This window comes from Poecilia latipinna, unplaced genomic scaffold, assembly GCF_001443285.1.
Source record: "Poecilia latipinna isolate Pla-1442-1.1 unplaced genomic scaffold, P_latipinna-1.0 Scaffold68, whole genome shotgun sequence".
NCBI classification, from domain to species: domain Eukaryota; kingdom Metazoa; phylum Chordata; class Actinopteri; order Cyprinodontiformes; family Poeciliidae; genus Poecilia; species Poecilia latipinna.
In genome coordinates this window covers 76,333-101,362 of record NW_015112684.1, presented here as the reverse complement: position 1 = coordinate 101,362, position 25,030 = coordinate 76,333, and the positions used below count along the sequence as shown (strand labels likewise).

Here is a 25,030-nt window from a genome sequence, read left to right as displayed (position 1 = left end):
ATATATATGTATATATATATGTATATATATATATATATATATATATATATATATATATATATATATATATATATATAAAAATAAAATAAAAAAACACAGATAAAGAAACACATTAGAGAATGCAAAAAAACTACAGCAAAAAGAGCCAGTGGATGAACATAGTGTAGCGTGTTCTGTAGTTAGACAGTTTCAGCTATTGGGACAGTCTAACTACAGAATACACCACAATACTTTGCATGACGCATTCGTCACCTTCCAGATTTTGTAACTATCATTTCTGTGCCCAGCTGGTCAAACTGCCGCCACAGTGCCTGCATCTCAAGTTGAACTCTGACCCCACAGACTTGGGGGGCCTTGCTGATGAATAGTGCCCCTCCATCTGTGCAGCCAGGCAATGAAAGTTCACAGCTCTGGGACAGTGCAAGACCTAAGAGGAAAAGAAGGCAAACATCCATGTACATTGTTACACTTTTCCAAATTCTCAAAGCAGCTCAGGGTCAGCTCGCCCCTTTACCAGTTTGTCCCTAGTGAAGGGGGAAGCTGAGTGTAAAATAGTGAGCACACGTCGTCAATACAATACATAGAAAACACTCACCGTTCATCCTTTCGGTGTCTACAAGTGTCTGCTAATGTGTCTGTTCACTCCTATTAGTTTTTGCAAATCTGGCTGCTAGCTGCTGCCCAGCAGTGAGCTAAAACCACAAGTTTAGTCTGTAACATAAAGGTAGCAGCCTGTACAAAGTTTTCTCCCTCCGGTTTCCGTAGATGTGTACAATCAGGTTTTCTGAGTGGTCGTTTGTGGCTAGGGGAACAGCGTGGTTTTATAGAGCACAGAATTCTCACTGGGGACCTCCAAGCTGGCCTCATCCATTATAATACTCATAGCGGCATTGACACCAACTAATCAAAGCTGGACGTACTTTGCTGCATTCAAGCTGCAAGAGCGGTGAAGACCTGAATGCAATTCTTTGGGAAGAAGCAAATATCTCATTGCGACTTGTAGCCTGAAGCCCAAGTTGGATTAACATTTTGCACGTAACAGTTTGATGTTACTGGGTGTGAACAGATGAGAACAGAAACACTCTGTTTTTATTATTCATTGGGCCAGATTTTCAACACCATGCTAATTGGAGACTGCACTCACACGATGTCAAGCTTAAAGTTCTGGTTTTCCTTAAGGGTTGAATTCCACCATACCAGTTAGCATGATTAGAGCAAGCTTTTATTGCTAATTTAAATAAACAGCACAGAAAAAGTGATAAGTAGTTTGCAGGACTATAATATGATTCTGCTTGAGAGGCTTTTGCTTCCACATTTAGCCTCATGTGGCACTTCGATGGGACGGTGTTGATTGTTCCAGCCTGAGGGATCCCAAGCTGTAAAGACTTTCCCCTAATTAATCACAGCATGATTCTGGTTTGTCAATAAGCCGCTTCCCTCTCTGATCGACTCATTAATCATTGTTCTTAATACAGCAGACAGGAATACCTCATATGCAGCTGAATGGCAGTCTCAACTACAACTGATTGTCTTAATATTGTTCTTTTCAGGTGGTCTTTGTGATCAATGTTGGCCTATTAAAATCCCGATCTTGCCCCTTTTGCCTTGAGGGACTGCTAAGGTGAGTGTGATGTATTTTTAACAAGCAGTTTAAAGGAAAATGACTCCAGAGAACACAGTTGTATAAACAGTCAGATGTTTATTGAGCTGTATTTTTCATCAAAGCACAGTTACCATAGTTACACAGAGGTTCAAGCCTGTGTGGTAATTCACAAACACTTCAGACACAATATGTTAGCAAATGGCATGTAAAGCTGAAGACATGTGTGCTAGGTGTGCATGTGTCTCTGTGTGCGTGCTTGAATATATTCATGAAATTGCGTGCTCGGAGGGGAGGAAGTTCCGCCATTTTTGTTCATAAGTTAGGCATTAGCTTCACTTCTGAGGTGGTCTGTTTGTGAGGGGGAAGAAAGAACATAGAGACAGCTTCAATATATCTAAGACAGACAGCAAGGTGAGGTTAGTTAAAAGAAAGATACACAGCATTTAGTTTTTGCTGAAGGTATCTCTGATGATGGCAGCCATGGCCTGGAGCTTCTCCTTGACTTCCTCTCCAAGAGGAGTCAGCTTCTCCCTCAGGCTAGTGATCTGCTCGGCGTTGACGCCCTGTGCCTGGCTGTAGGCCTGTCTCAGCTGCTCTTTGTATTCTTCCACGTAAGGGGTAGCCATCGCCTTCAGGGCCTCCAGGCGCTCGACAAGCTTGGTGCGCACAGACTCAACAATGGGCATCAGGGCAGCTCTGGTCTCATCCAGGTTGGTGGCTACCTTCTGACGCAGCTCCTCCATAACGGGCTCCATCTTGGCCCTCAGAGCCTCCATCTCGGCGTTCTGCTTAGCTTGGTACTCTCTGACATAGGGCTCCAAGTGGGTGCGGTACTCCTCCAAGTGCTTTTCGATGACCTCCCTCAGCTTGGCACGCTGGGGCTCCAGTTCAGCTCTGAGAGCCTCAATGTCAGCTGCAATAGAGGCACGCAACTCAGCAGTGGCATCAGAGATGCTGGAAACGACAGTGTCGGTCATAGGGGACACTTGGGCCTGCATCTGCTTGATGTTGTTGTGGATATCCTCCAGGCGCTGAGCCAGGGAAGCCCTGGAACAATACAAAGGTCGAAGGGCTCATGACTAAATAATTGCAGTACTGAAGGATTCGTGAGAGGGGCATCAGCTAAAACATTTTCTTACTTCAGTTCCTGGTATGGAGTGTCATCAAGCTGGTCCAGAGCTTTGATGGCACTTTCCTTTGCCTGTGTCATGTAGACATCAGCAGCAGCCCTGATATGGGCGAGCTGGGAGGGGGCATCAGCCTGCAGGGAAGCGGCCTGGGAGCCTGAGGTGAGAGGTGCGAAGACAAAAAGTTGAACATGTGCAACAGATCTTCTGAGACAACACAGACTCAGGACAGAATGTGTCTTGTACTCACCGACTGCCAGGAGAACGGCAAGAGCAAGAGCCACGAATTTCATGATGATGGTCTAGAGTGAAAAAATACACAGGATGTTAAAGAGGAACGGTGAAAACACACAAAGGAATATGGTAATGTGTCCACTAAAGCAGTGTTAAATCTCCTGCCTAAAGCAGATTTATGGCGTCTCAAAATTAAGAATGCTTTGTAAAACACTCATCCCCAAACTGACCTAAATTAGCTGGGAGCCAACATATGGCTGTTGATTGGGACATCGTGTAATCTGAGTAGATTAGCAAAGCAGTTTAAGACGATAAAATCCGAACTGTTTCATAATCTTGTTTTAGGGTTTAGCAAGTCAGCTGTCCGGGCTAGAAGACGATCTCAATCCGGAAGCAAATGAGTTTAGAGACATCTTTAAATGGAAATACCAGCTGTAATATCTCCTGAGGCCCAACAGCTTCAACCTGAAGTTGTAATGACAAGAAAGAAAAGTCCTAATGCTACCATTAGAAAAACACTTATCTTTCCACAATTGTATGTTTTAGCCTCTCGTTCAGAAGTTGAGGTCTCACAGAAAAGCAAGATTTTGGAAATTTTAAAAAGATGTGATTTTTTTTTTTTTTCTGATCCCCCAGCCTGAAGACCAAATTACAGTTCCTGTCCCAGTCGCTGCTTGCCTTACCTGGTGGAGTTGGTGACGAGACTGAACCACTCTAGCCACGGCAGAGTTTTTATAGTCCCCGGATCAGGGACGAGTCCTTTGCAGAGGAGGGGGCCGAGGGGAGGAGTGAAGCAGTGAGGGCTGCGTGTCTCCGTGGAGGTGGACCTCACCCCCGAGCCGTCTTCCTCAGCAGGGGAATCGGGTTGAGGGTTCAACGGTCACATACTGCGAGGAGATCAGGAACACACGTCAACAGATCTGGCAAAATATGCCCTATATCCTGTACATTATCACTGTTCAATACACATGGTAACTTTTACAGAATTTATTCTTTCCAAGAAGTTTTTTTGTTGTTGTTGTTGTTGTTGCTGCTGCTTTTCTTGTGTCTGAGACATCATATGGTTATGAAAACAAAAGTATGCAGACAAAGCCAAGAAACCTACAATAAAAAGGGAAGGAGGTGAGAGGGAGGTTAGGAAAGAGTAGGAGAAAAGAGTGAATACAAAGAATTTCACACAAGCAGAAAAAGTTATCCAAATGTGTTTGCCAGAAAGCCACATTATTTTTACTCGTTGTGCTTCTAAAAATGCTGCCAAGTAAAACAATGATGAGTACAGAGAGCACATGGACTTGATACGGTCAGCTTTCTGAAACACAACAGCATTCAATGAACAGTCCCTGTGTGTTGTGTGTTGAAGATACCAATACAAAAACACACACACCACCCCACAAACAATATCATGTATAAAGTATCAAAACAGAATTATCTCAGCATTTAGATAACAAAATTTGTCACTGGTTGAGCGTGTGTGTGTGTGTGTGTGTGTGTGTGTGTGTGTATGCGTGTGTGTGTGTTTGCATGATGATTAATAGGTCAAAGAGTTGTGTACTCTGTCCTGTTGTTTGTTGTCCTGTCACCTGTGGACTTTGTCACTCTGGCTTCATGCAATTTGTGGATTTGGAGTGATCACATTTTATAATTATACATGTACATGTGTAGTTCATTTTCACAGCTCTATCCTTATGGAAATGTGAAACTTCTGGAAAAGAAAGTGAATAAAGTGTCCAGCCAAGTGTTTTTAGCAGTGGTATACTAGCAGAGTGGACTCTGTATAGTCAGCACAGCGACCAGTTGCCGGATTAATCATTGGAAGCCCTGGAACTACTTTTCTTGCATAATGTCAGGCCTATATGGTCGATGCATATCTTTGTGAACGCTGTTTCTTTCAAGCCTTTTTTCCTGTGACTTCTCCCTCTGTCCTATTGCAACATCTCCACAGCTTGTCTTATGCAACACTGATCGTTATAGGACAATAATTTGAAATAGGAGGCAAATAATTCTTGGTAAATACAGCAAATGTGATGAAATATAACCTCTCACAGCTGTAAAAACAGTAATTGTGCAGAGAACTGACAAAACTAAATACTGCTAAATACTATTTGGTTCCATCGAATAGCCAGCTTTGACAAGCTGGTTGAAATAAGACTCTGGAAAATAATAATGTTGTCATTTAAATAGATCTGAAACCCATTTCGAGTGACATGAGTGCCATTATCTTCTACTGCAGTTTGTGAGATTAAGAAACTAAAGGTATGATGAGTTTTGATGGATCTGTAACTGTAATGTTTCTGGCCAAACTCGTTCTCCCCAGATCTATATTTTAGATTTATTTGTTGATCATTTGCTTCTTTGCAGTAAGCTAGTTGGTTAGCACATGCAGTTTAGACCTAATTTTAAGTCACCTTTGCAATTCCTAGATTGTCTGTTCCCTGTCTCCCCTGATTGCGTTATTGAGCCAACATTTCACAGAGGGCTAGCTAAAGCTGAGTTTGATAACCAGACCAACGAGTCGACCCCTTTTTTCCGTCCCTCTCCATCCTGAAACTTTCACCATGCTGTTATCAGCTGTGGCGGTTTGTCTGAAACTGATTAGCAAAATGTTCCAGACAAGCTGAAAACTGTGACAATGATGGGTGAGAACAGATCACATGGAAACATTTGCAAGGAAAGACTTAGTTTATTTTATTTTTTTTATCTAATCAGAAATGCCGAGATGTTTCCATCTTCTTCATCTGAAAAGAAAACCATACTTTGCTACTTTACTATTAAAGAAAACGCTATCAGATCTTGAAGGAGTGAAAATGCACAAAGGGACATGAGAGAAAAAAACATGGATTTTTGCACAGTCTTGGAAAACTTTTATCGGCTCATTCAAAAGTTGCTCGGGATTTCATTAACCTTCTGCAGGATCATACAATTTTTTTTGAGTACCTCGGGATCTTGTAAAACTTTACCAAAGTCATCCAAAAACTAATCTTAAAGATAGTCTCTTAGAAGCAACATAATCCTCTGTGACATTTTGCCAAAACATATTCAGAATCAATCCATCTGACTGGGAAATTTGCTAAACCCTTGTAGGTCATGCAAAAGAGATTCGAGGTCTTGCAAAAGTAACTCTGGATCTTGAGTCTTGCAAGACATTTGCAGGCTCTAACATATTGTGGCTCTCACCAAAGTATCTTGGTGTCTCAGAAAGTGTTTTATTATCATCTTGGAAAACGTGTTTGGTATGTTGCAAACGTATCATGAGTGAAACAGGCTGTGTCAGAGAGGACACTTATCTGGAACAGCAACCTTTGAGACTCCTTGCATTGCTGTGCATTGATTCAGCATCCAGACCGATCTGCATCTGTAGATTACTGCAGTCGGTTGTGTTGCTAGCAGGAGAGTTGCTGAACTCCCAATGTGTCAGAAGTGGAAGAAGGTTTGAAAACTTTGATCTGCTTAAAGCAATTCGTCTGTGACTTTGATTAGATCTTGCTTAGAACATGAATTTTTCTCCTGATGAATACAAACTACTTCCATGGACAGATTAAACGATTACACGGGGTTTGCTAAGTATTTTAGCAGAAAATTCAACATTTGATCATGTGCTGGCTGAGGGTCGAAGGTCATCTCATTGTTCCAGCTGCATCCTTGGTGGAGCGCTGCTCTCAGACCAGCAGGGGAGGTTGTCTCAGCTGTAAGCAACAACTTGCGTGCACTTATTTTTCTCCAAAGCACACACCGTTGTAAATCGTTATACCCGAGCCATTTTAACTTTATGGTGTGATTTTGCAATATCACATCTGCTAAGGTCACTTCTTCTTTAATACAGACATTTGTGACAAAGTCTCTCTAGCAGAGCAGCACTGTTGGTTGTAACGTCCTGAGGGCTGGAAAGCTTGACAGCAAAGCAAGACAGTCCACCCTGAACTCAGATAACCGGGACAAACGGATTTAAGGAAACTCAAAAGAGATGTTATTTAATCATAAACCCATTTGCCCCTTTCAATGCACATATTAAGCAACATGCTTTTTTTAATTTATTTATTTCTAGAGCTTTTATTAAAAATATCCAGACATTAAAAAAAATGTGATCTTCCATTCTGAGACTTTAGACGTGCAGTGGCCACAAAACAGTTTCATAATCTTTAACCCTTTTTGTATTTGTTACATTTCAAACGCTAACTTCGATGCATTTTAATGATGAAGTTTTGTGTGACAGATCAGCACAAAGTAGCAGTTACTTGTGGAGTTTCAGAAAATGCTGTCGATACATGCTTTTATCAATAAAACCCATACATTTTAACAGTCATATCTTTTTAGACCCTTTACTTTAATACCTCTATGCAAAATCCAGTGCAGTCACTTCCCTTTGTCCCCTATTTAAATGAAGTTGATACGTTGAAATGAATGAAGTTCATATGAGTATGCATAATTTAATTACAGTATTAATTTTATTTGAGCCCAGAGGAGAAGGTAGATGGATAGGAAACAATACATGGCAGTTAAAAAAAAAACATCTAATAAATAAAAATCTTAAAACGTGGTGTGTATTTGGAATTCCACTCTGGCCAGGTCCATAGTCACTGGCGACCTCTCACAGGTTATCTTCTGCCCTATATTTAGTGCCATACGTCTTCGTGTCAGTTCTGACTAACTTCCATGTCCCTGCTAAGCAAAGCAGCACAGCATGATGCTGCCGCCTCCATGTTTCACTGTGGGTGTTTGTGGGTTCAGGGTAATCTATAGAGTCTTTTGTTTGTTTACTATTTATCCTAAAATACTTTTGGCAAACAGCAAGCATGACTCTTGTGGTTTTCTTTCAACAATTGCCACTGATCTGTATAGGAAATATTTATGGAATGTTGTTTTTGTTTTGTTTTTTGTTCAGCTGAAAGGTACTTTTAAGCTCCTCCAGAGTTACTCCTCTGTCTCCTTTGTTAAGAAAAAATAAAACAATTTCTGTAATCAAAAAAAGCTGGCAGCACAACTTATGTCTTTAAACTTGCATCTGAACCAGATCAAATCAGTGACAATCCAATCTGGTTAGGATTTTAGTCCTAAAGTGCACTGAGAGTTTACTTTCTTTTTTCACATGGTGTTATGCTGACAAAAGCAATCGAAGGAAATTGAGGACACACCTGGGCAAGTTCTATGGCAACCAGCAATCAGTGAGTTGGCTCTTTGATCAGTGATAGGGAACATTATCTTCCCTGTTTATGAGTTTCTGGTGCCATTTGCTGTTCTAGATTCTGTTCCTTAGATAATCGAGTTTATTGACATGAACAGTAATCGTTGGGACTTACCAAGATGGGTACATAATAACCTCGTTAGAACATTTCACTCTTCAAGGTTTGAAGTTTTTCCTGCTCCTCTCTGCAGTAACAGATCCAAGAGACCAGATTAAAAACGGTGCTAATGACATTTATTGGTGTGGTACAATAAGAACTATTAACCACAAATGGAGAAACCACGCTTGCTGAGCGTTCAGAGAAGTGGCCAGTCTATCACGAGTGTGGTGAGAGAGTTCATCCAGAAGGTCATGAAAGGTCATGAAAGACCTGAGAAACACGGTTAAAGCACTGTAGGCCTCACTGTTTTTAGTTAAAATCATAGTTCGCCATCAGCTAACACTTTTAGAAAACTATTCTGGGAACTGGGGAGACAAAAGGGAAAAGTTTTGGAAAGTGTGCATCTCACTACATAATGCATAGCACCAGAGCGGCATTTCAGAACTGAGCAGACGTGCAGTGGAATATAGAAGGAATCGCTGGTGACTGAAGACTCCGATAGAGACATTACTAAACCAGTTTTACCGTAATGTCCATCGTCTAATTCGCTTAGAAATGAATGTGTTACAAAGTGCAACCTCACACTGGGATTGTGTGCTTTGCGTAGGTGTTGGTCATCAAAGTTTCAAGGCCTGTTTGTGATTCTAAAGCATTGCTCAAGATGAAGAGGTCATTCACCCTGATACTTAAATAAAACACACACGATAGGGATGATTTGCTGTCCACCCATGCATGTGGGCGAGTTGGAGCAGATTTTTGGAAACCACTGAATTATTTCTTGTCATTTTCCCTCCACTGTGTTTCATACTGAATCACACTGGATGTATCTGCATTTACTGTTCTGAAAAAAGAAGAAATAGTGTAATAAAAACTGGGAAGTATTTGTTTTTAAATGCAATGAATCACTTGCACCCCATTAAGACAAACTAACTAACTTTTGCAAACTTACATTTACAATTTAGTTTCAGAGTGAATTGTCACTGATAGAGACCTTCAAAAACTTTTAGTTCATTCAGCCACCAATCCACTTTCTATTCCCACTTTATCATTAACTGGATTTATATTCTCGTCTGCCCTCTTGTGGTCAAATCTGAGAGTACCATATAATGTTTGTACATTTGAAGCTGCAATTCTGCCATCATCTTTGGACAACCACTCCTGTGCTGATAATAATGATAAAACATATTTTGTATCAATGGGAATCATACTGTGTTCTTAAAGCCCGAAACTGACTTAATTAGAATTATTCACACCTAAGGCAAATTTAGATTTAACTCTTTTCATTCATCCAAGATGTTCTTTTCTGAAAAGAAAGAAAACAAGCACCTCTCAAAAGATAAAAAAGCTATTGACTTTCTTTATTTTTATTTTATTTATTTCAAAATTCGTACTTCTTTTATATAATTTGTTATCTTTTGAGAGGTGTCTGTCTCATTTCCTTCCAGAAACAAATTTTTCTGTATAAGTTGTTCCAAATTGTTGGAACTTGCTTTTTCTTCTGTTAATTCATATTCATAAAAATGGTTTGCATCACTTTAAATTTCATAATATGTCAGCCTACATTGCACACTATTATAATAACAGTTATAAATAAACCAAGCTGGGAAGAGTGGCCAAAAATTAAACTCAAGTATGAGTAACACTACTTCAAAAATAACAAATAAAAATAATTTCACAAAAAGACTATATTCTGTGAAAGTGATCATAACATCTGAATAAAAATTTAAAGGAGATGGAATCAGAATGAAAAACAATACAGGTAAATAACATATTTTAACAAAATAACAAATTAAAGTCGAAGAAACACTTTTCCAAATCAAATCTTTTCAGCATAAAACCAGCAAAACTATGGCTTACAGTAGATAATGTGTATACAATATATGCTAGAACAAGTTAAAGTACTTCCAGTGGCAATATATAGTTTTTATTGTAGCCTCTCTTTATCCCCAAATGGCACAACAGACTAAACATCTGAACAAGTTTGTACAAACTAGAGGTCTCACTTTAACCTTTCATAGTTTTGATTAAAATATGATTTAAGTTACTTACAGTGCAGAGCGTAAACATGAATACGGGATAGAGTATCAAAATTGTACTCAAGTTAGAGTAGTGGTACTTCTTCATAATATTACTTGAGTAAAAGTAAAAGTAAGATGCAGTAAAACTAAAAATGCATTTTTCAAAAAATGTACTAAAATAAATGTAACTGAGTAAATTACTACCCACATGTGTAAATAAATTAATAAATTTCAGGTTTGGGGTATTTATCTAGACCGCTTTAAAGGGTGTAAGAAAATCTACCTTCATGTTAATAAAATACAAAAAACGGAAGCTTTATTCCCATAGCAATTTTCTATACTTCCTATGTGACAAGTAAAAGTTATTTTTGCGTAATATTCTTTGATATAAATATAATAAAAAATATATGTTAGCAGAATCTATTGTTATGTTATTCCATTCATTGACACTGACATATGGAGATTCACAGAACGTCTTGGTGAAAACACAATATCCGAGTTTACATGAAGGCGTCATGTAGCTCAGCCAGTCAGATCCACAGGAAACAAGAAAAGCGTCCATGGAGATGATGTTTATATCGTAACTGTTCGTCCATTGTTGCTTTCTGATAATACCACGGCTTTCACGAAGAGCTGGAAACTTCTCGGAACTGTTGAAAGTCCTGATGAAGAAGCGGTTCAGGTAAGGAATGTGAACGGACCGCTACGAATGAGTTTTTCTTCAACTACTAAGCCTGCTGAGCTAACGTTAGGCTAACATCGAAGCTCTTCCAACACTCCCCATCCTACGCAATAATACAGTATCTCATAAAATGTTTTCTTTCGAAGTTGCTGTTCTGTGGTTGCTAAAGCTGGCGGTTTGGACTCAGTTCGCCTGTTTATAGGGTGCTGGTTTTTTCTCTTTGCGGACCTGTGAAGTTATCTCATGCTGTAATCCTATTATTAGTGCAGTTGGGTGAGGGAGACTGCCTTAAAGACGTTTTAGTGAGCGCGGTTCCATCTTCACCATGTTATTCTACGTCAGCATCAGATCTTTGCTCTGTGAACCAGCTTTCTTCTTCTCTCTGCAGTAACCATGACAGCGGCTGCTCTCATAGGAGACCAGCTGATCCTTGAGGAGGATTACGATGAGAACTACATTCCCTCTGAACAAGGTACACACTATAACCTGATTAAATTGACAGCTTTGGAGAGTGTTGGAAAACACAAGACTATAAAATCTGTAGTAGTTGTAATGTTTATTTGCTTATTTAATGATCCCCATTAGTTTCCACCGTAATAGAGACTATCTTCCTGTGGTCCACACCAAACGTTACTTTAAAAATTATTTGCAAACATTACAATAAAGATATAGTAGTATTCCTTGAGACACAAACAAAAATCAATTAAACATAGAATTCAAATCCACTGCTTCAATGACTTTACTCCTTCAGGACTCATTTCTATTGTATAACATAGTAATATCAAATCTGTGTGTTATTTCATTGTATATATCTAATGGTGTTTCTCTGGATTTCCATCTGATTAGTTTGGGAAATTGTCAAATTGCCTGGACAGATGCAAGATCACTAGAATAATTTTAAATTCACAATCCAAATAGTTGAGCCAGGCAGCGTTAGGAAAAGGAATGAACTGAAAGAGAAAATAAAGTCTTGATAAATCTTTGATTTATTATTATTTTTCTTTATTTTATAAGTTATATTTCCTCTCCAACTGTCTAGAACTGATTTCCATCTGTGTATCTATTTTTCCCCGCGACTTGTTTGATAATTGTAGGTTTCTGAAGTTTACTTCTGTTTGAGTCATCATTCCCACGATTGATCTGGTGTTCGCAATGTGTGGATGCACATTCCTGTTCATCAAGACTCTCTGCTTATCTTTTGATCGTGATAGTTTATCTCGTTCAGTAGTAATAAAGTAACATGTAATGATGTTTATAGTCTTGTGCCACAGAAATGTAAAAAAAATAAAATAAAAATCGATCATCTTCTGTTCATTTTTCCCCGTGTTCTTCTCACTCCCTGTGGTCAGAGATCCATGAGTACGCGATAGAGATTGGCATTGATCCCAACAATGAGCCGGAGCTCCTGTGGCTGGCCAGAGAGGGCATGGTCGCCCCTCTGCCTCCTGAGTGGAAACCATGGTGAGTAAAGAAGAAAGATCCTCCCCAGTAGGATTATCTGAGTTCAACAGAAAGTTAGCACAGCAGGGTGTTTTTTTGTTGTTGTTTGTTTTTATTTTTATGTTTATTTTTTGGGGGGGTTTATTCGGAATTGAATAAATGTTATTAATACGCGAAGAATAAGACAACCTTCATTGTGTTACGTTGGGTCTTTCATAGCTGAGCACACCTCTACTTCAAACCTCTCCACATTCATCAACACCATCCTGTTGTTGTGTTCCTTAAGGGAACAAGTTGTGTTTGTTCACAAATTATCTAAGGGCATCAAAGAAAAGAGGGCCAAATTGAAATGCTCACTCCACTTTACCTCATAGTTTTCCAGTACGTTATGCTGGTTTACCACAACACAACACTAGTTTAAGTTGTTACCGATAAATCACAGAGGTAGATTTTGTGCTTTCAGCATTTTCAGCTCAAAGCGATTTGTCCTCTCCTCTTTCGTGGCAGCCAGGACGTGTCCGGGGACATCTACTACTTCAACTTCTCCACGGGTCAGTCCACCTGGGACCACCCCTGTGACGAGCACTACCGGCGCCTGGTGGAGCAGGAGCGCCAGCGCACCCCGCTCATAGGCGCTGCTGGGGGGGGCGGAGCTAAGAAGGACAAGAAGAAGAAGAAGGAGAAGAAGGAGAAGAAGGAGAAAAAGGAAAAGAGGAAGAAAGAGCCACTGAAGACTCCAGCAGTTAGTGACCGCACTGGATTTTGTGTTGTGCATTTTTAACAATTAAAAGATTTATGTTTAGACATTTTCTTCAGGGTCTCGATAATAAGAGACTCGTCTTTCTTTTTTAACTGAATAAAAGTTTAAAACGTGAATCCTCTCATCTGATCTGATAAATCCTTGGGGGAAAAGGTTTTATTTAAAACAGTAGGAAGCCTGTCGTTTCTTCACCGACTCTCCATCTTTTTCTGTAGGAACTGAGTTCATCTTTGGGGCCGTTACCGTCCCCGCAGTCTACTCTGGCTCCTCTTAGAGGTTTAGACATCTTGGGGCACGCCCCTCTCTCTGGGTCTGTCACATCTGCCAGGGGGTCCCTCGGCAGCTCAGTGGGGCTGGAACCTCTCAAGACGTCCCTTCCAGTAAAACCCTACCCAGAATGCATCTCTGTATTTACGTATTGACATTATGTTTGCTTTAATGTAGTTTTTGTTTATGTTTTTTTTTTTTTTTTTTTTTTCAGGGTCCGCGAAGCAGTGGGGCAGCGAGTGTTTTAGGCTCCAGGAAGGAGGAGAGGGTTTCACTGAGCTTGCACGGTTTACATTATGATGAAGACGATGAGAAAATCTGCGATAATGAGGTTGGTTTAATTTTCTGATGCTTTCAGAAATTGGTTATTGTTTTTTTTCTCCATACAAACCAGTCTCGGTCTTATTTCCAGCCGAGCCTCCGTGGATCCGACAGACTGTTGAAGAACCTCCATTTAGACCTGGATGCTCTTGGAGGAGGGCTGCAGTACGAGGTAGACGGCTTAGGCTCGAGTGACTCTTCAGCAAACGATGTGAAGCTTTTTAAAACTCTTTCCTGAAGTCCTCAAGCAAGCGCTTGGTTTCTCTGCGCTCGTTTTGATCAGGAGAGCGAGGCCAGCGGTGCGACTCCAGCTGAGGAGAGGACGGAGCCGGAGCTGCAGGACTTGGCTCTGTCTGGAGACCACAGCCCCGAACCACCGTCCCGTCAGGTAAACGTACCATCAAGCTTTCTGCTCCCTCCGGTTTGCTGTGAAGTGTTTTATTCATTCAGGTTGTTAGCTCAGCTATGTTTAGTTACTGTTTATGCATTATAGTAATTATACTAAGTGTTAACATTGAGGATTTTTTTTCTTGTTTGAAAATCCAAACTATTCTGACAGCTGTGCTCAGAAAACTTGTTTTTGATCATTTATCATGTTTTTTTTGTTGTTTTTTTTCCCCTCACCATTTGTTTGAATCATGTGTCACTCCTTGTCCTTCGTCTCTTTAACGTTAAAACCTCTCGACCTTTCCCGGACCCAACACGTGTTCCAGCAGCAGCTGTGCTGCTGGGATCTGTCCTACGGGCGCGGCTTTTACTGTGCCTTCCTCTTTGGCCTCCTGTCCTCCTACTGCCAGTGTTGCTGCTTTGCTGTCTGAGCCGAAGCAACCCTGGCTTGTTTGTGTTATCGCCATGTATCAGAGTCATTTATGAATATACGCTTGCCTATAATGAGCCCTGTTCCCACCAACGCCATCTATATATTAGAGGTGCACAATATAAGAAAACCCGATGCAAAGGCAACACCAGTTGACATAAATCCACATTCTTAAAATCTTTCTAAAATAACACAACATGCAGTATTACATAGCTTGCTTGTTTCCACTCTGCTTCAGTACGACTCAACACACACAAAAAAATTCTATATAAAACATATATATTTTGCCTACTAATCTTAGTTCTCTGGTTTGAATGTCATAACATTTATAGACAGGCTTCAGCTGCTCTCTACAGAGCTCTTTCCCCTGCAGTGAACAGAGCAGATCACATGAGACAGACAGACAGACAGGAAACTGCTGATTAACAGAGCTAAAACCCGCCTTCTGATTGGTTGTTTCTGACTGAGCGTGTATGTCTGCAGATTGCAGTAGGACCACTGACAGAAGGCAGACGAGCTTGACTTTTTTCACAGATTATACGTCTCATATTATTCTGTCAGGACACAGTGGCAGTCTTAATAAATATATAAAAACATATATTCTTTATAAAAGTTACATACAGCAGCTTTACTAAATCGAGATTAGGTTTACTGTCCCTTCATTTCATCTCAACCGAAGTCTGAAGAAATCCCCCGCTGCCTCAATTCAGTCCTGAAATAAAAAGTTCAGTCTCGTAAATGACTTACTCTGTCCTGTCTTGTTGATGTGAAAACTATCTACAACCACAGTTGAGCCCAAAAATAGTCATTCCTCCTGAAGATTTACATTTTAAGTTATCATTTAATTTGCACAACATTGTTCTTCTGATTGAGTCTTAATCTAACCAAAGATATGTTGTGGAATATGGAAAAAGCTCAGTTTGATTTGTTTGACTCTAACATTTTAAGTCTTAGATTTAAAAGAGGGTCTACTTTATTTATTTTATTTTACCATGTTTTCTTTAGTTTCATTGGTGTCCATGGGAATTTTTTCATGTTGAAATTGTGTCCATCAGTTTTGCATGCTGTTGTTTAAGGAACATCACAACCTTTATTGTCCTTCTGTGGGGGTCACAATCTTTTTGTCTGCCTGATTCCCTCTCCTGTCCCCTTATCTGCCCCTTGTGTCTCTGCACGCCTTCCTTTATGTTTTGGGATGGATGGACTGGTCTTCTTCTGCCCCTCCAACAAGGACTCTTTAAAGGGCCGCCACGTGCAGCTCTCTGCCAAGGCGGGCAGCAGGACCCGAACCAGTGAGGAGGGAGCCGAACACTTAGCTGAGGGGTCAGAACAGGAGGTGGAGGAAGGGGAAGAAGTCCAGAAAGTGGACGGAGATGATGGAAAAGCTGGAATAGTGAAGAAGGCAGAGGAAGACAAGGCAGGGAATGAGAATAACAGTGAAACAAAAAGAGAGAAGCAAGATGATCTAAGCCAAGAAAAGGAAAGGGAAGAAGTAGAAGAGCTTCAGAGTGGAAGTAAAGAGAGAGAACGGGACGAGTTGGAGGAGGGAGTCTGTGTGGGCCAAGATGAAGCAAAACAAGTTTCAGAGAGCGTGGGTCACAGCAGTGGACAGGATGAAAAGAAGAGTAATGAGGCGTTAGAAGGAGATGTTGAGAGCCAGAATGGCGAAGGCAAGAACAGAGAGGAGAAAACTGAAAGCAATAAGAGTGAGAAGAATGTAGAGGAGGAGAATGGAGGAGAGGTAGAAGCAGAAGAGCCTGAAATCGAGGATGAAATTGTTGAAGAATGCTTCAGTGCTTTGGATGGGAATGGCAGCGGAAGCGAGAAGCTGGGGAAGTCAGACGTAAACAGAGGTGAGATTGAGAGAAACATCTATGATGATGAGTCCCAGAGTGAGTGTGAGAAGGAAGAAGAAGAGAAGAATCACAAAAGAGGGCAGGAAGAGCATGAAGACGAGGATGAGGGTGAGAGTGACGGAGCTCTGGGGGGTTGCTCCATAAGCCACAGAAAACTGACAGAGACCCCGGAGGAGGAGTTAGAAAGGTTTGTACAGAGCGAAGGAGAGGGGACCTCGAAGGAAGGAGTGGAGATGGAAGACGAGTCAGAGGGCCGAGCTCCAGCAGGAGCGTCTGGAAGTGAGGAGGAAGTGGTTGAGGTGTTTAGAGCAGGCCTGTCTCCAACCCAGCCGGCCGGGCGAGGACAGAAGACTCCCTCCTGCCTTCCTGCAGAGGTAGGGTTCGGTGTCGCCTCTGTCCTCCTCCAGGCTCCCGGCTCTGCAAGCATGTAGCTCCCCAAGTCCAACTCCAGCGCCTTAGGGGCTGAGTTGTGTTGCTGTGATTCTCTGTCTGGGTGTCATCGTGCATGCAAGGAGATTAACCTCATCAAAGGATAATCTGTTTGTGTCCTCGAGGATTGGATTGGAAAGTTTTGGTCCCTGGACCCCATTGGTGTTACAGACTAGCCAGCTGCTTTTGTGAGCTGTTCAGTCAGAAATTGGACCTCCATTTCCTGCCACCACTTCCCACTTTAAAGCTTTCGCTTTGCTGTTAGAAATCTTCAGAGTGCCGTTTGCTGCCTTTGCTTGCATGTTTGTCCTGCATTAGTCTTGGTTCGGTGTTTGTCTGCGTGCTTCTGTTCATGCATGCTCAGAGCCGCTGTTCTTCCACTGAGCGTGTTTGTGTTGTTGCAGGAGTCTGAGGCCAATAAGAACATGGCAGAGGTTTCTCCCTTGGACCTGAAGGTAATCTGACCGCCTTCTGTGAAACTCATCACACACAAACCCGGCTGTTTGATTTTTGAAAGTCTCGGAAATGTTCTGGATTTTCTTTTTCCCCCCTCTGTCTTTTAGCTGTCACAGAAGGGTCTAGACATCAAAGATTTGTCTGGCACGATCGGTCCGCTGGAGAAAGACGAGAGGGAGGAAACGGGAGATGTAGAGGGGAAAGAGAGCGGAGGAAAGACAAAGACTGAGGCCACCAAGAGGTTATTTTGTGAATGATGTTTGAATATGAATGCTGATCTTAGTGAGAAGTCACTTCAAAGGTTTTTTGATCTCATGCTCCCAGTATTCTTGGTACAAATGATCATCACCCTCCTTATACAGAGAAGGTTGCCTCTTGTCTGCTATAATACTTCTTAACAATTAGGCCATGACCTTAATTAGACCTTCATGGCTCTGCATGTCATCTCTGATATCATGCTGTTGATATCAGTTTCCTGAAGACTATTGGTTCTGTCATTTTTGTAAACGTGAGCACAACTTTCGCTGCATCATACTTGAAAGATAAACTGTAAGAACGACCGTAACTCTGTCCTCTCCCGATGTCTCTTTAGTCCGGCGCTGCCTGAAGACAAAGTCGAGCTCACGGCCCATAAAGTTGATCGGCTTGTCCTCCACCAGTCCAGCCATTCGCTGTCCAGCTCCTCCGACCTCGAACTAAGATCCCCCAGACATCCCAAAGCTCAAAACCTTGCTGTGACTCTGGGGCTGCAGAGACCCGAAACCTCTCGAGGTCGGCCCGGCCGGACGGTGGACGCCCGGGTCGAAAATACGGAACCGTCCTCAAAAAAACAGGAAGGTTCTCTGGAAGAAGAGCCAAACTGGAAAGCACGGACGGAGAGAGAACGAGAGGAAGAGGAGGAGAAGATGAAGGCAGAGAGAGAGGAGAGGAGTTTGAGGCTGAAGAGGGAGGAGATGGAGAGGGAGAAGGAGAGGCTGAGAAGGGAGCTTGAACAAGGGCTGGCGGAGGAGAGGGAGCGTTTGTTGAAGGAAAAGGAGGCGAGGATGCGCCTCCTTCAGAAGAGTCTGAGGAGGGAAGAGGAGCAGGAGGAAGGGAAACTGAGAAAGGAAAGCGAGAATAAACTGAGGTAGGTGTTGGCTGAATTCACCTAACAGTTTAATTACAGACTTACTTGAACTATAACACCTGTGTTGCTCTGCCTTCCTTTTTGTCTGCGTATTTCCAGGGAGCTGCGGCAGAATCTTCTGTCTGAGAGGAAAGAGGCGGAGGCCAGGCTGAAGGAGGAGGCTGATAAAACTCTGGAGGAACTACGAGAGTCCGTCAGAGAGGAGAGGGAGCGGCGGCAGCAGAAACTCAGGTCAGACAACCATGAAGGAAATACGGAGCACTGAGGACTTCCTCACTTAATGCCATGTTACAAACAAAAAGCTTAGAATAGACCAGCCTGTATTGTCCCACTGAGGGGAAATTCAGGTGTAAAAGCAGCATAGGTTCACACAAGTGGTTCACATGTACAATTTTATGTTAATATGTTTTACTGGAAATGATAACGGGTATAATTGTTACCTTTTTAAAACATTTTTTTCTCCAGAAAAACATGAAATGTTTGGTGCACAACTTCAACATCCTTAGGGCTTTTTGGAGCATCTTTAACTTCGCCATCAACATTAAGGCTAATTTCATATTTTCAGGGAAGAGAGTGAGGCGTTGTTGAAGGAGATGCACGTCGCCCTGGAGGAGGATCGAGCGGCGGCACGCGACAGGCTGGAGGCGCAGAAGAAGCAGGACATGGAGCGACTCAAGGCGGAGTCAGAGGAGGAGCTGGGGGCCACGAAGAAGAGGCTGGAGAGGGAGAGGGAGGAGAAACTGAACACGCTGAAAAAGGAGGTGACCGAGCGTGGGGAGCAGTTTAGATGAGCTGTATCTGAAACTGGCAACACCGCACTACTAACAGATTTACTCACCGTACAGCTGAATGCAACTGTTTTAATGATCAAAGTCAAAAGATTTATATATATATATATATATATTTTTTTTTTTTTTTTTTTTAAATCCACCGCAAAGTTTTCATCTGATCTGTTTTTATGGACTTTTCTGGCAAAATAAAGAGAGATCAGTTTGTGTTTAAAACTTTTTGTCTGTATAAAGGTCAACATTTCCGAGAGGAGGAAGGAGCTGATAGTGAGTCCCCGACCTGAACAGCAGCTGGCAGAGTACCACAGAGAGGTTAGGAAAAGCACACACACACATACGCACACACACCTAATGTCATCAGCATCATCTAAGTAAGCTTTTGTGCTGTTTGTGCTTGTTTGTGCGCAGCTGAGCGATGTGCTGCAGGAAGTGCGGGACGAGGTGCAGCGCGAACACGAGAGGAAGCTGGAGCAGCTGAAGGACGACCACCGGAGAGAGATGAACGGCATCAGAGAGAAATATCTGGACGAGGTCAGACTTCGGAACAACTTCTGATTTAAAACCGAGGCCAATTCTGACGTACAACTAAGGAATGTTTTTTCAAATATCCTGGGGAAAAATAAGATCCTCGTGTTTGCTTCCAGATGATTCTTGACGGTACGTCTACATGCTTGTGTTGCAGGAGACCGCCCAGAGGGAGCGCTTGTTGCACACGCTACAGGAGGACAGGGCTCGCCTCCAGGCGTCACATGACCTCCAGCTGGACAGACTCCGCCTGCAGCTCGATGGACAGATACAGAAGACGCAGCTGGCTCATTCCCGCAAGGTTAGTCGAGATGCAGGCGCATGGCTCTGCCGGGATTTATCATGCTGTTCAAACGATTCCCAAACAATGCAATCGTCTTATTTTCTCCTGCAGGAATCAGAGCTGAGGGATCAAGCTGATAAATTGGAGCTGAGGGAGAAAGAGCTGCAGAGCCTGGAAGTCCTGCTGCAGACTAAGGTTTTCCTCTAGTAAAACACAGAGCTTTGCATACACATTCATGTTGATCTCAATATGTTGTGTTACTTCACAACCACTAATATCTTTGTGTTTTCTGTGATTTTTATGTGATAAACACTGCAAAAACACAACATCTTACTTATTTAAATTAACTTTTCAGGAAGACATAGGAGCTGGTTTTTAGTCAGTATTTCTTCTCTATTGAATTTTTGGGAAAAAATCTATTATAAAGGCAAAAATCTGCCAGTGGAGCTGGTACTTTTTAAAATCAATATTCATTAATTATTTACTTAAATCAAACTCCCATTTCTTGCTGAAAAATTACTTGTTACTTTTGTCTTATTTAAGTGTACTAAGATAATTGAACTAGAAACCAAACAAAAAATACTTTTGTAAAATTTTGTATTTTTGCAACGAACTACCAAACAACAGTGGATAATTGTAATATGGACAGAATATAAGACATAGCTTTCAAAAGACTACAGTTTCCCAGTTGGATTCGGATCTGGACTTTAACTAGACCATTTTAACACACTGTAAGACAACACAATTGGTTGCTTTTGTGGATAAAACAAAAAAGCAGCCATCCTCTGAGGTTTGTTAGACTTAATGTAAAAAACCTGAAGTTGGTGGTTGTGATGAAACAAAATGTCTAAAAGTTTCCAGGGTATGAATACTCTTGCAAAGCACTGTGTGTTCTCTTAACAAATCCTAAATCCTAACTACACGAGCTGATCATATCCTCCTCCTGTCAGGCTGCAGATCTTAATCGGAGGAGGAAGAAACTCGGCGAAGACGAGGAAGACTTAGACCGGCAGTTAGAGGTGCGGGTTTTTCTCACCAATTTCTTTCGCTTTTTGTGCCGTCCACCGACTGTGCGTTCGCACGTGTCTCTCCAGGCTCTCCCTCGGCTGGTCCGGGAAAGAGACCAGCTGAGCCAGGAGCTGCAGAGGCTGAGGGAGGAGGTGGCACAGGCCCGAGAGCTCTCACACAGAGCCAGGGAGGAGAGGGACGAGGCCAAGGACCAGAGTTACAGGATGAGAGAAGAGCGAGACAAAGCCAGGGAGGAGAGCAGGACGGCACGGGAGGACAGGGAGCGGCTGGAGCGCAAGGTGGCACTGCTGCAGGAGAGATGTGACCGCCTCACCTGCAGAGTCAGGTCGGTACAGATCAGGGTGTCAAACTCATTTTCATTTCAGGGCGCATGAAAATGAGTCCTGTCGTAATAGATTATGGCAGAATGTATTGATACACATGTTTTCACATTGACGTTATTTGATACTATACAAATAAAATCTGATTCGATTTGACTGATGAAATAATATTTAAGCACACATCAGTTATCTTGATGTTTTATTTATGCGCCTCTCTAGAATCTTGAGTGACCCATAAATAGCTTTTCTGGGCCGGATTTGGTCCACGGGCCTTGAGTTTGACACGCTTTTTGGTGCAAAATTACAACTGCTGGTTTACATGAAAGAAATAAAACAAATGTAAAAAGACAACATCTAGAAAGTAACTCCTTAAAACAAAAATCTCAACATTAAAGATGATTATTTTTATTTTTATTTTTTCAGTGAGCTGGAACAAGCTGAAGATGGAAGAACTTTGCCCCAATCAGAGCAGAACAAGAAGGAAGCAGAGAAAGCGACAGCGCCCTCTGATGACAGGATTGACTCATCGCTCCAGGCGGACGAGTTGGACTCGCCTCTGTCCCCCGTAGCCGACAGCCAGTGCAGCATCAACGAGTAAGGAGGAACGAAACCCAGAGCGTCAAACCGATGATTTGCTGAAAGCGCAAAACAACCGTGATCAAATCGTTCCCAGGCTGCGTCAGTACGTCTCCTCACACGGCGCCTCCATCCAGAAGACCAAGCAGTTCCTGGAGCGTGAGAACAGCCGGCTGATGGAGAGGGAGGCAGCTCTGCGGGCAGCCCAGACGAGCAGCAGCCAGGACCCCGGCCTCAGAGAACCCAGTGAGGAGAGGATGAGGAGCATCCAGCAGGTGCAGGATGGCGTATAACCTCCCCCCCCCGCACTCCTCTTGTAAACGCCTCAAACAACGGGCTGATTTCTGAGAAATGCGCCACCGAATACCGACTGGTGTCTCTGGCTTTGTCAGGAGGCCAGAGATGTGGCGGAGCTTCAGCGGACAGTTCAGAGAGGAAACTCCCTCCTGCGGAGGAAGGAGGAGCAGCTGCAGCAGCTGGAGAGCTCCATGGCTGACGAGGTAGGGAAACAAACAAAAAAAAAAAACACGAAACAAATCTCCTCTTCTGCTTATTATATACGTAATTATTCTTAGCTAATTCAATGAAAGATTGAAAATGAAATATTTGGGTCATAAATCTCACTTTTTAATCTGGAATATCTTGCACATTTTATCATCTAGTAGCATGAGTCCAATCACATAGTCAACAGCAGGCGTGTTTGTTGCTGTGTTCCTTCAGGCCATGTTTGAGGATTCGTCTCAGCTTCCTGACAGGAAGGTGACGTTTGACGTGACCAGGTCAGACACCAGCAGCCCCGTGGAGCCGCAGGACGGGACAGGTAACACACACATCGCAACGCTTCACAATGACAAGGCAGTTTAGAGTCGTTTGCATCATAAAAACAGTATAAACACACCATTCTTAACTTCCAAAATGAATATTTTTTCCCTTCGTTGCTCTCTCATTGTCTGCCTTGATTGACGCTCTTACTGCAACAAGAACAAGAGAACGTGACTTAATAGGCTTCAGAATTAAATCCACATGTTTTGTGTTTATGCAGCCGATCCATGCTGACAGCATATATGTATAAATATACCCATATATTCATTAGTATAATGAGTATTTCCAGCAAATGTAGTCGGTCTTGGTGGATTATTTTGAAAATGCGAAGGCTGTGCTCGTGTAACTTCCTGTTGTAGTGGTGCGATATTTGAATATCGACGTGTCCAGGACGGATCTCTGGTTCGTTCACCTCCAGGGTTGGAGCGTTCATTTGCTCTTTTCTTTATGCTTTGATATGAATCGTGAATTCTAATAGTTTATTTTCATGAGTTCAGTTCATTTGATTATTATATAGAAATGCATCATTTATAATTAAAACAGATTCAAATTCAGTCACTGGTGCAAAGTTTTCTGTCTAAGGAAACCCAAACGTTTGCAACAGCCGACGGCGCTGCTGGAATAAAAACATGTATGAGGTAGAAAAAAACTATAACAATCAGCTTATTGTTTTATTTCTGTCCTGCGTGTTACCATGCTGATAGAGCTTCTGTTTCCTCCCTTCATCAGGAGATCATCCCATCATCCCAGCCAAAGTCAAGGAGTTAGCTGAGTCGCTGCAGCACATCTCAGCCCAGCTGGACAGCGTTCTGACCGCTCTGGGCTCGTTGGCCCAGAGGGAGAGCAGCCCACTCTACCCCTCCTTCTCCGTGCCGCTGCCTCAGCGGTTTGGTACAGAGGCGTGGGGGCCAGCTCCCGCCTCAGCGCCCGTTTTCCCGCAGGGGCCCGGCCTGGCCCCCAGCTCTTTAGAGCCGCCTCTGTCTGAGAGGCTGTGGAGTGGCTCTGCAGCGCCCCCTCTGTTCAGCACCCCCATCAGCAGCGGGCTGATTGCCCCAGGAGACTTCATGAACAGCAGGTGGAGCCAGATATTCCCTGGTAGGTCAAAGGTCAAATTAAAAGCTGGACATCTGGGCTCGGTTAGTCCCTCCTGCTGGTTCTGAGCAGTTCTTCTGTTCTGCAGGAGCAGCTGCTGACCCGGTCGCCTCCAGCAGCGTGAGAACCGTCCCGTCTTATCCATCATACACTCCCATCAGGTACAGACGCCTTTTGCTTTTGGTCAAACGGTTGATTATTACTGCCTGACAGTGAGCTAAAGTGTGTGTTTCCGTGTGTGTGTGTATTAGTCAGCACAGCCGCAACCATCAGGCGATGCAGAAATCAGTGGAGCTGGACGGTCAGAGGCTGCAGGGGCTGATTGACAGTAACAAGAAGTGGCTGAACATGCGGAGCAAAGACCCCAGCATGTATCCTTCCTGCAGAAAACACTTTGCTTTTTAGTGGTCGAATATTTTTACCTGAAATAAATGTAATTATTAAAGAGAAACAAATCAAAGAGCTTTTAACATTTTCAGATTCCCTTTAAGAAAGAGAAAAAGTGTTATCATCTTCACCTGGTGTCGTCTTTAACTCCGCCCTCCAGACCTCTGTTCACTCGCTACCGAGCTGCTTCCTCTAACAGACTGATCCAGCTGGGCCTGGACGACAACAACCAGATCAGAGTCTATCACTACTGAGGTCGTAACCAGCAGTTCTGTGGACTTTGGGTCATGAGTGACACTGTGACAGATCAGCAAGTGATGTTCACAAGGACGTTTAAGCTTTCAGAATAAAGATCTTCAGGGATGTAACTCCTTCTCCGGATGTTGTAAACTCAGGCTGGTTCACTAAGTCAGGTCCAGACATGATTTCTTCTAAAACCATGTGCAGGTTACAGGTGTCTTTATACCACTGGTTTTTGTAAAGCACTTATTTAAAGGTTTTTAGCCATTTCAACTTTTGCAGAACAATACATTTACTAGCTCTCTTCGGTGTTTACAGTAACTGCTGCAAACTCATATTTTGTGCATGTCTTGTGTAAATATTTTATTTTTTAATAAATGTAATTTTTATAAATTTTCTTTTTGCCCACACCTATAGAAATGATTCATACTCCTTCACATTACAACTAAAAAAAATGTATTGGGATAAACCCAGGAACAGCAGAAACTCTGGCAGAAACCAGAGATGGCATGGTGGCTCTGGAGGAGCTGCCAGAGGTCCATGGCTCAGGTGA

The 25,030-nt window shown here is 42.5% G+C and overlaps 2 protein-coding genes across 5 annotated transcripts; one reads left to right on the top strand and one right to left on the bottom strand.

The window, feature by feature from the left end:
* Positions 1 to 1,679: 1,679 nt before the first annotated feature.
* LOC106965007 (apolipoprotein A-I-like) lies at positions 1,680 to 3,701 on the bottom strand. Its single transcript, XM_015060856.1, has 4 exons — positions 3,648 to 3,701; positions 2,981 to 3,032; positions 2,743 to 2,887; positions 1,680 to 2,650 (listed from the first exon to the last, which is right to left on the bottom strand). The coding sequence occupies exons 2-4, from the start codon at positions 3,021 to 3,023 to the stop codon at positions 2,047 to 2,049; spliced, it is 792 nt and encodes a 263-aa protein (XP_014916342.1). The 5' UTR covers positions 3,024 to 3,032; positions 3,648 to 3,701; the 3' UTR covers positions 1,680 to 2,046.
* Positions 3,702 to 10,720: 7,019 nt separating this feature from the next.
* Positions 10,721 to 24,867, top strand: cep164 (centrosomal protein 164). Of its 4 annotated transcripts, none has more exons than XM_015060779.1 (28): positions 10,721 to 10,943; positions 11,332 to 11,415; positions 12,293 to 12,404; positions 12,891 to 13,125; positions 13,359 to 13,523; positions 13,625 to 13,741; positions 13,823 to 13,903; positions 14,015 to 14,119; positions 15,780 to 16,778; positions 17,238 to 17,288; positions 17,397 to 17,530; positions 17,882 to 18,415; positions 18,515 to 18,646; positions 18,981 to 19,176; positions 19,438 to 19,515; positions 19,612 to 19,734; positions 19,886 to 20,029; positions 20,123 to 20,206; positions 20,962 to 21,030; positions 21,106 to 21,365; positions 21,784 to 21,954; positions 22,034 to 22,211; positions 22,329 to 22,436; positions 22,657 to 22,756; positions 23,488 to 23,853; positions 23,939 to 24,011; positions 24,102 to 24,221; positions 24,398 to 24,867. In XM_015060779.1, exons 2-28 carry the CDS (start codon positions 11,337 to 11,339, stop codon positions 24,489 to 24,491), a joined length of 4,908 nt encoding a protein of 1,635 aa, XP_014916265.1. In that variant the 5' UTR covers positions 10,721 to 10,943; positions 11,332 to 11,336; the 3' UTR covers positions 24,492 to 24,867. The 4 variants fall into 4 exon arrangements, with proteins under 4 accessions (XP_014916265.1, XP_014916282.1, XP_014916290.1 ...); XM_015060796.1 differs by having other exon boundaries at positions 10,721 to 10,952; XM_015060788.1 differs by lacking the exon at positions 10,721 to 10,943 and adding an exon at positions 10,971 to 11,245.
* Positions 24,868 to 25,030: the final 163 nt, after the last annotated feature.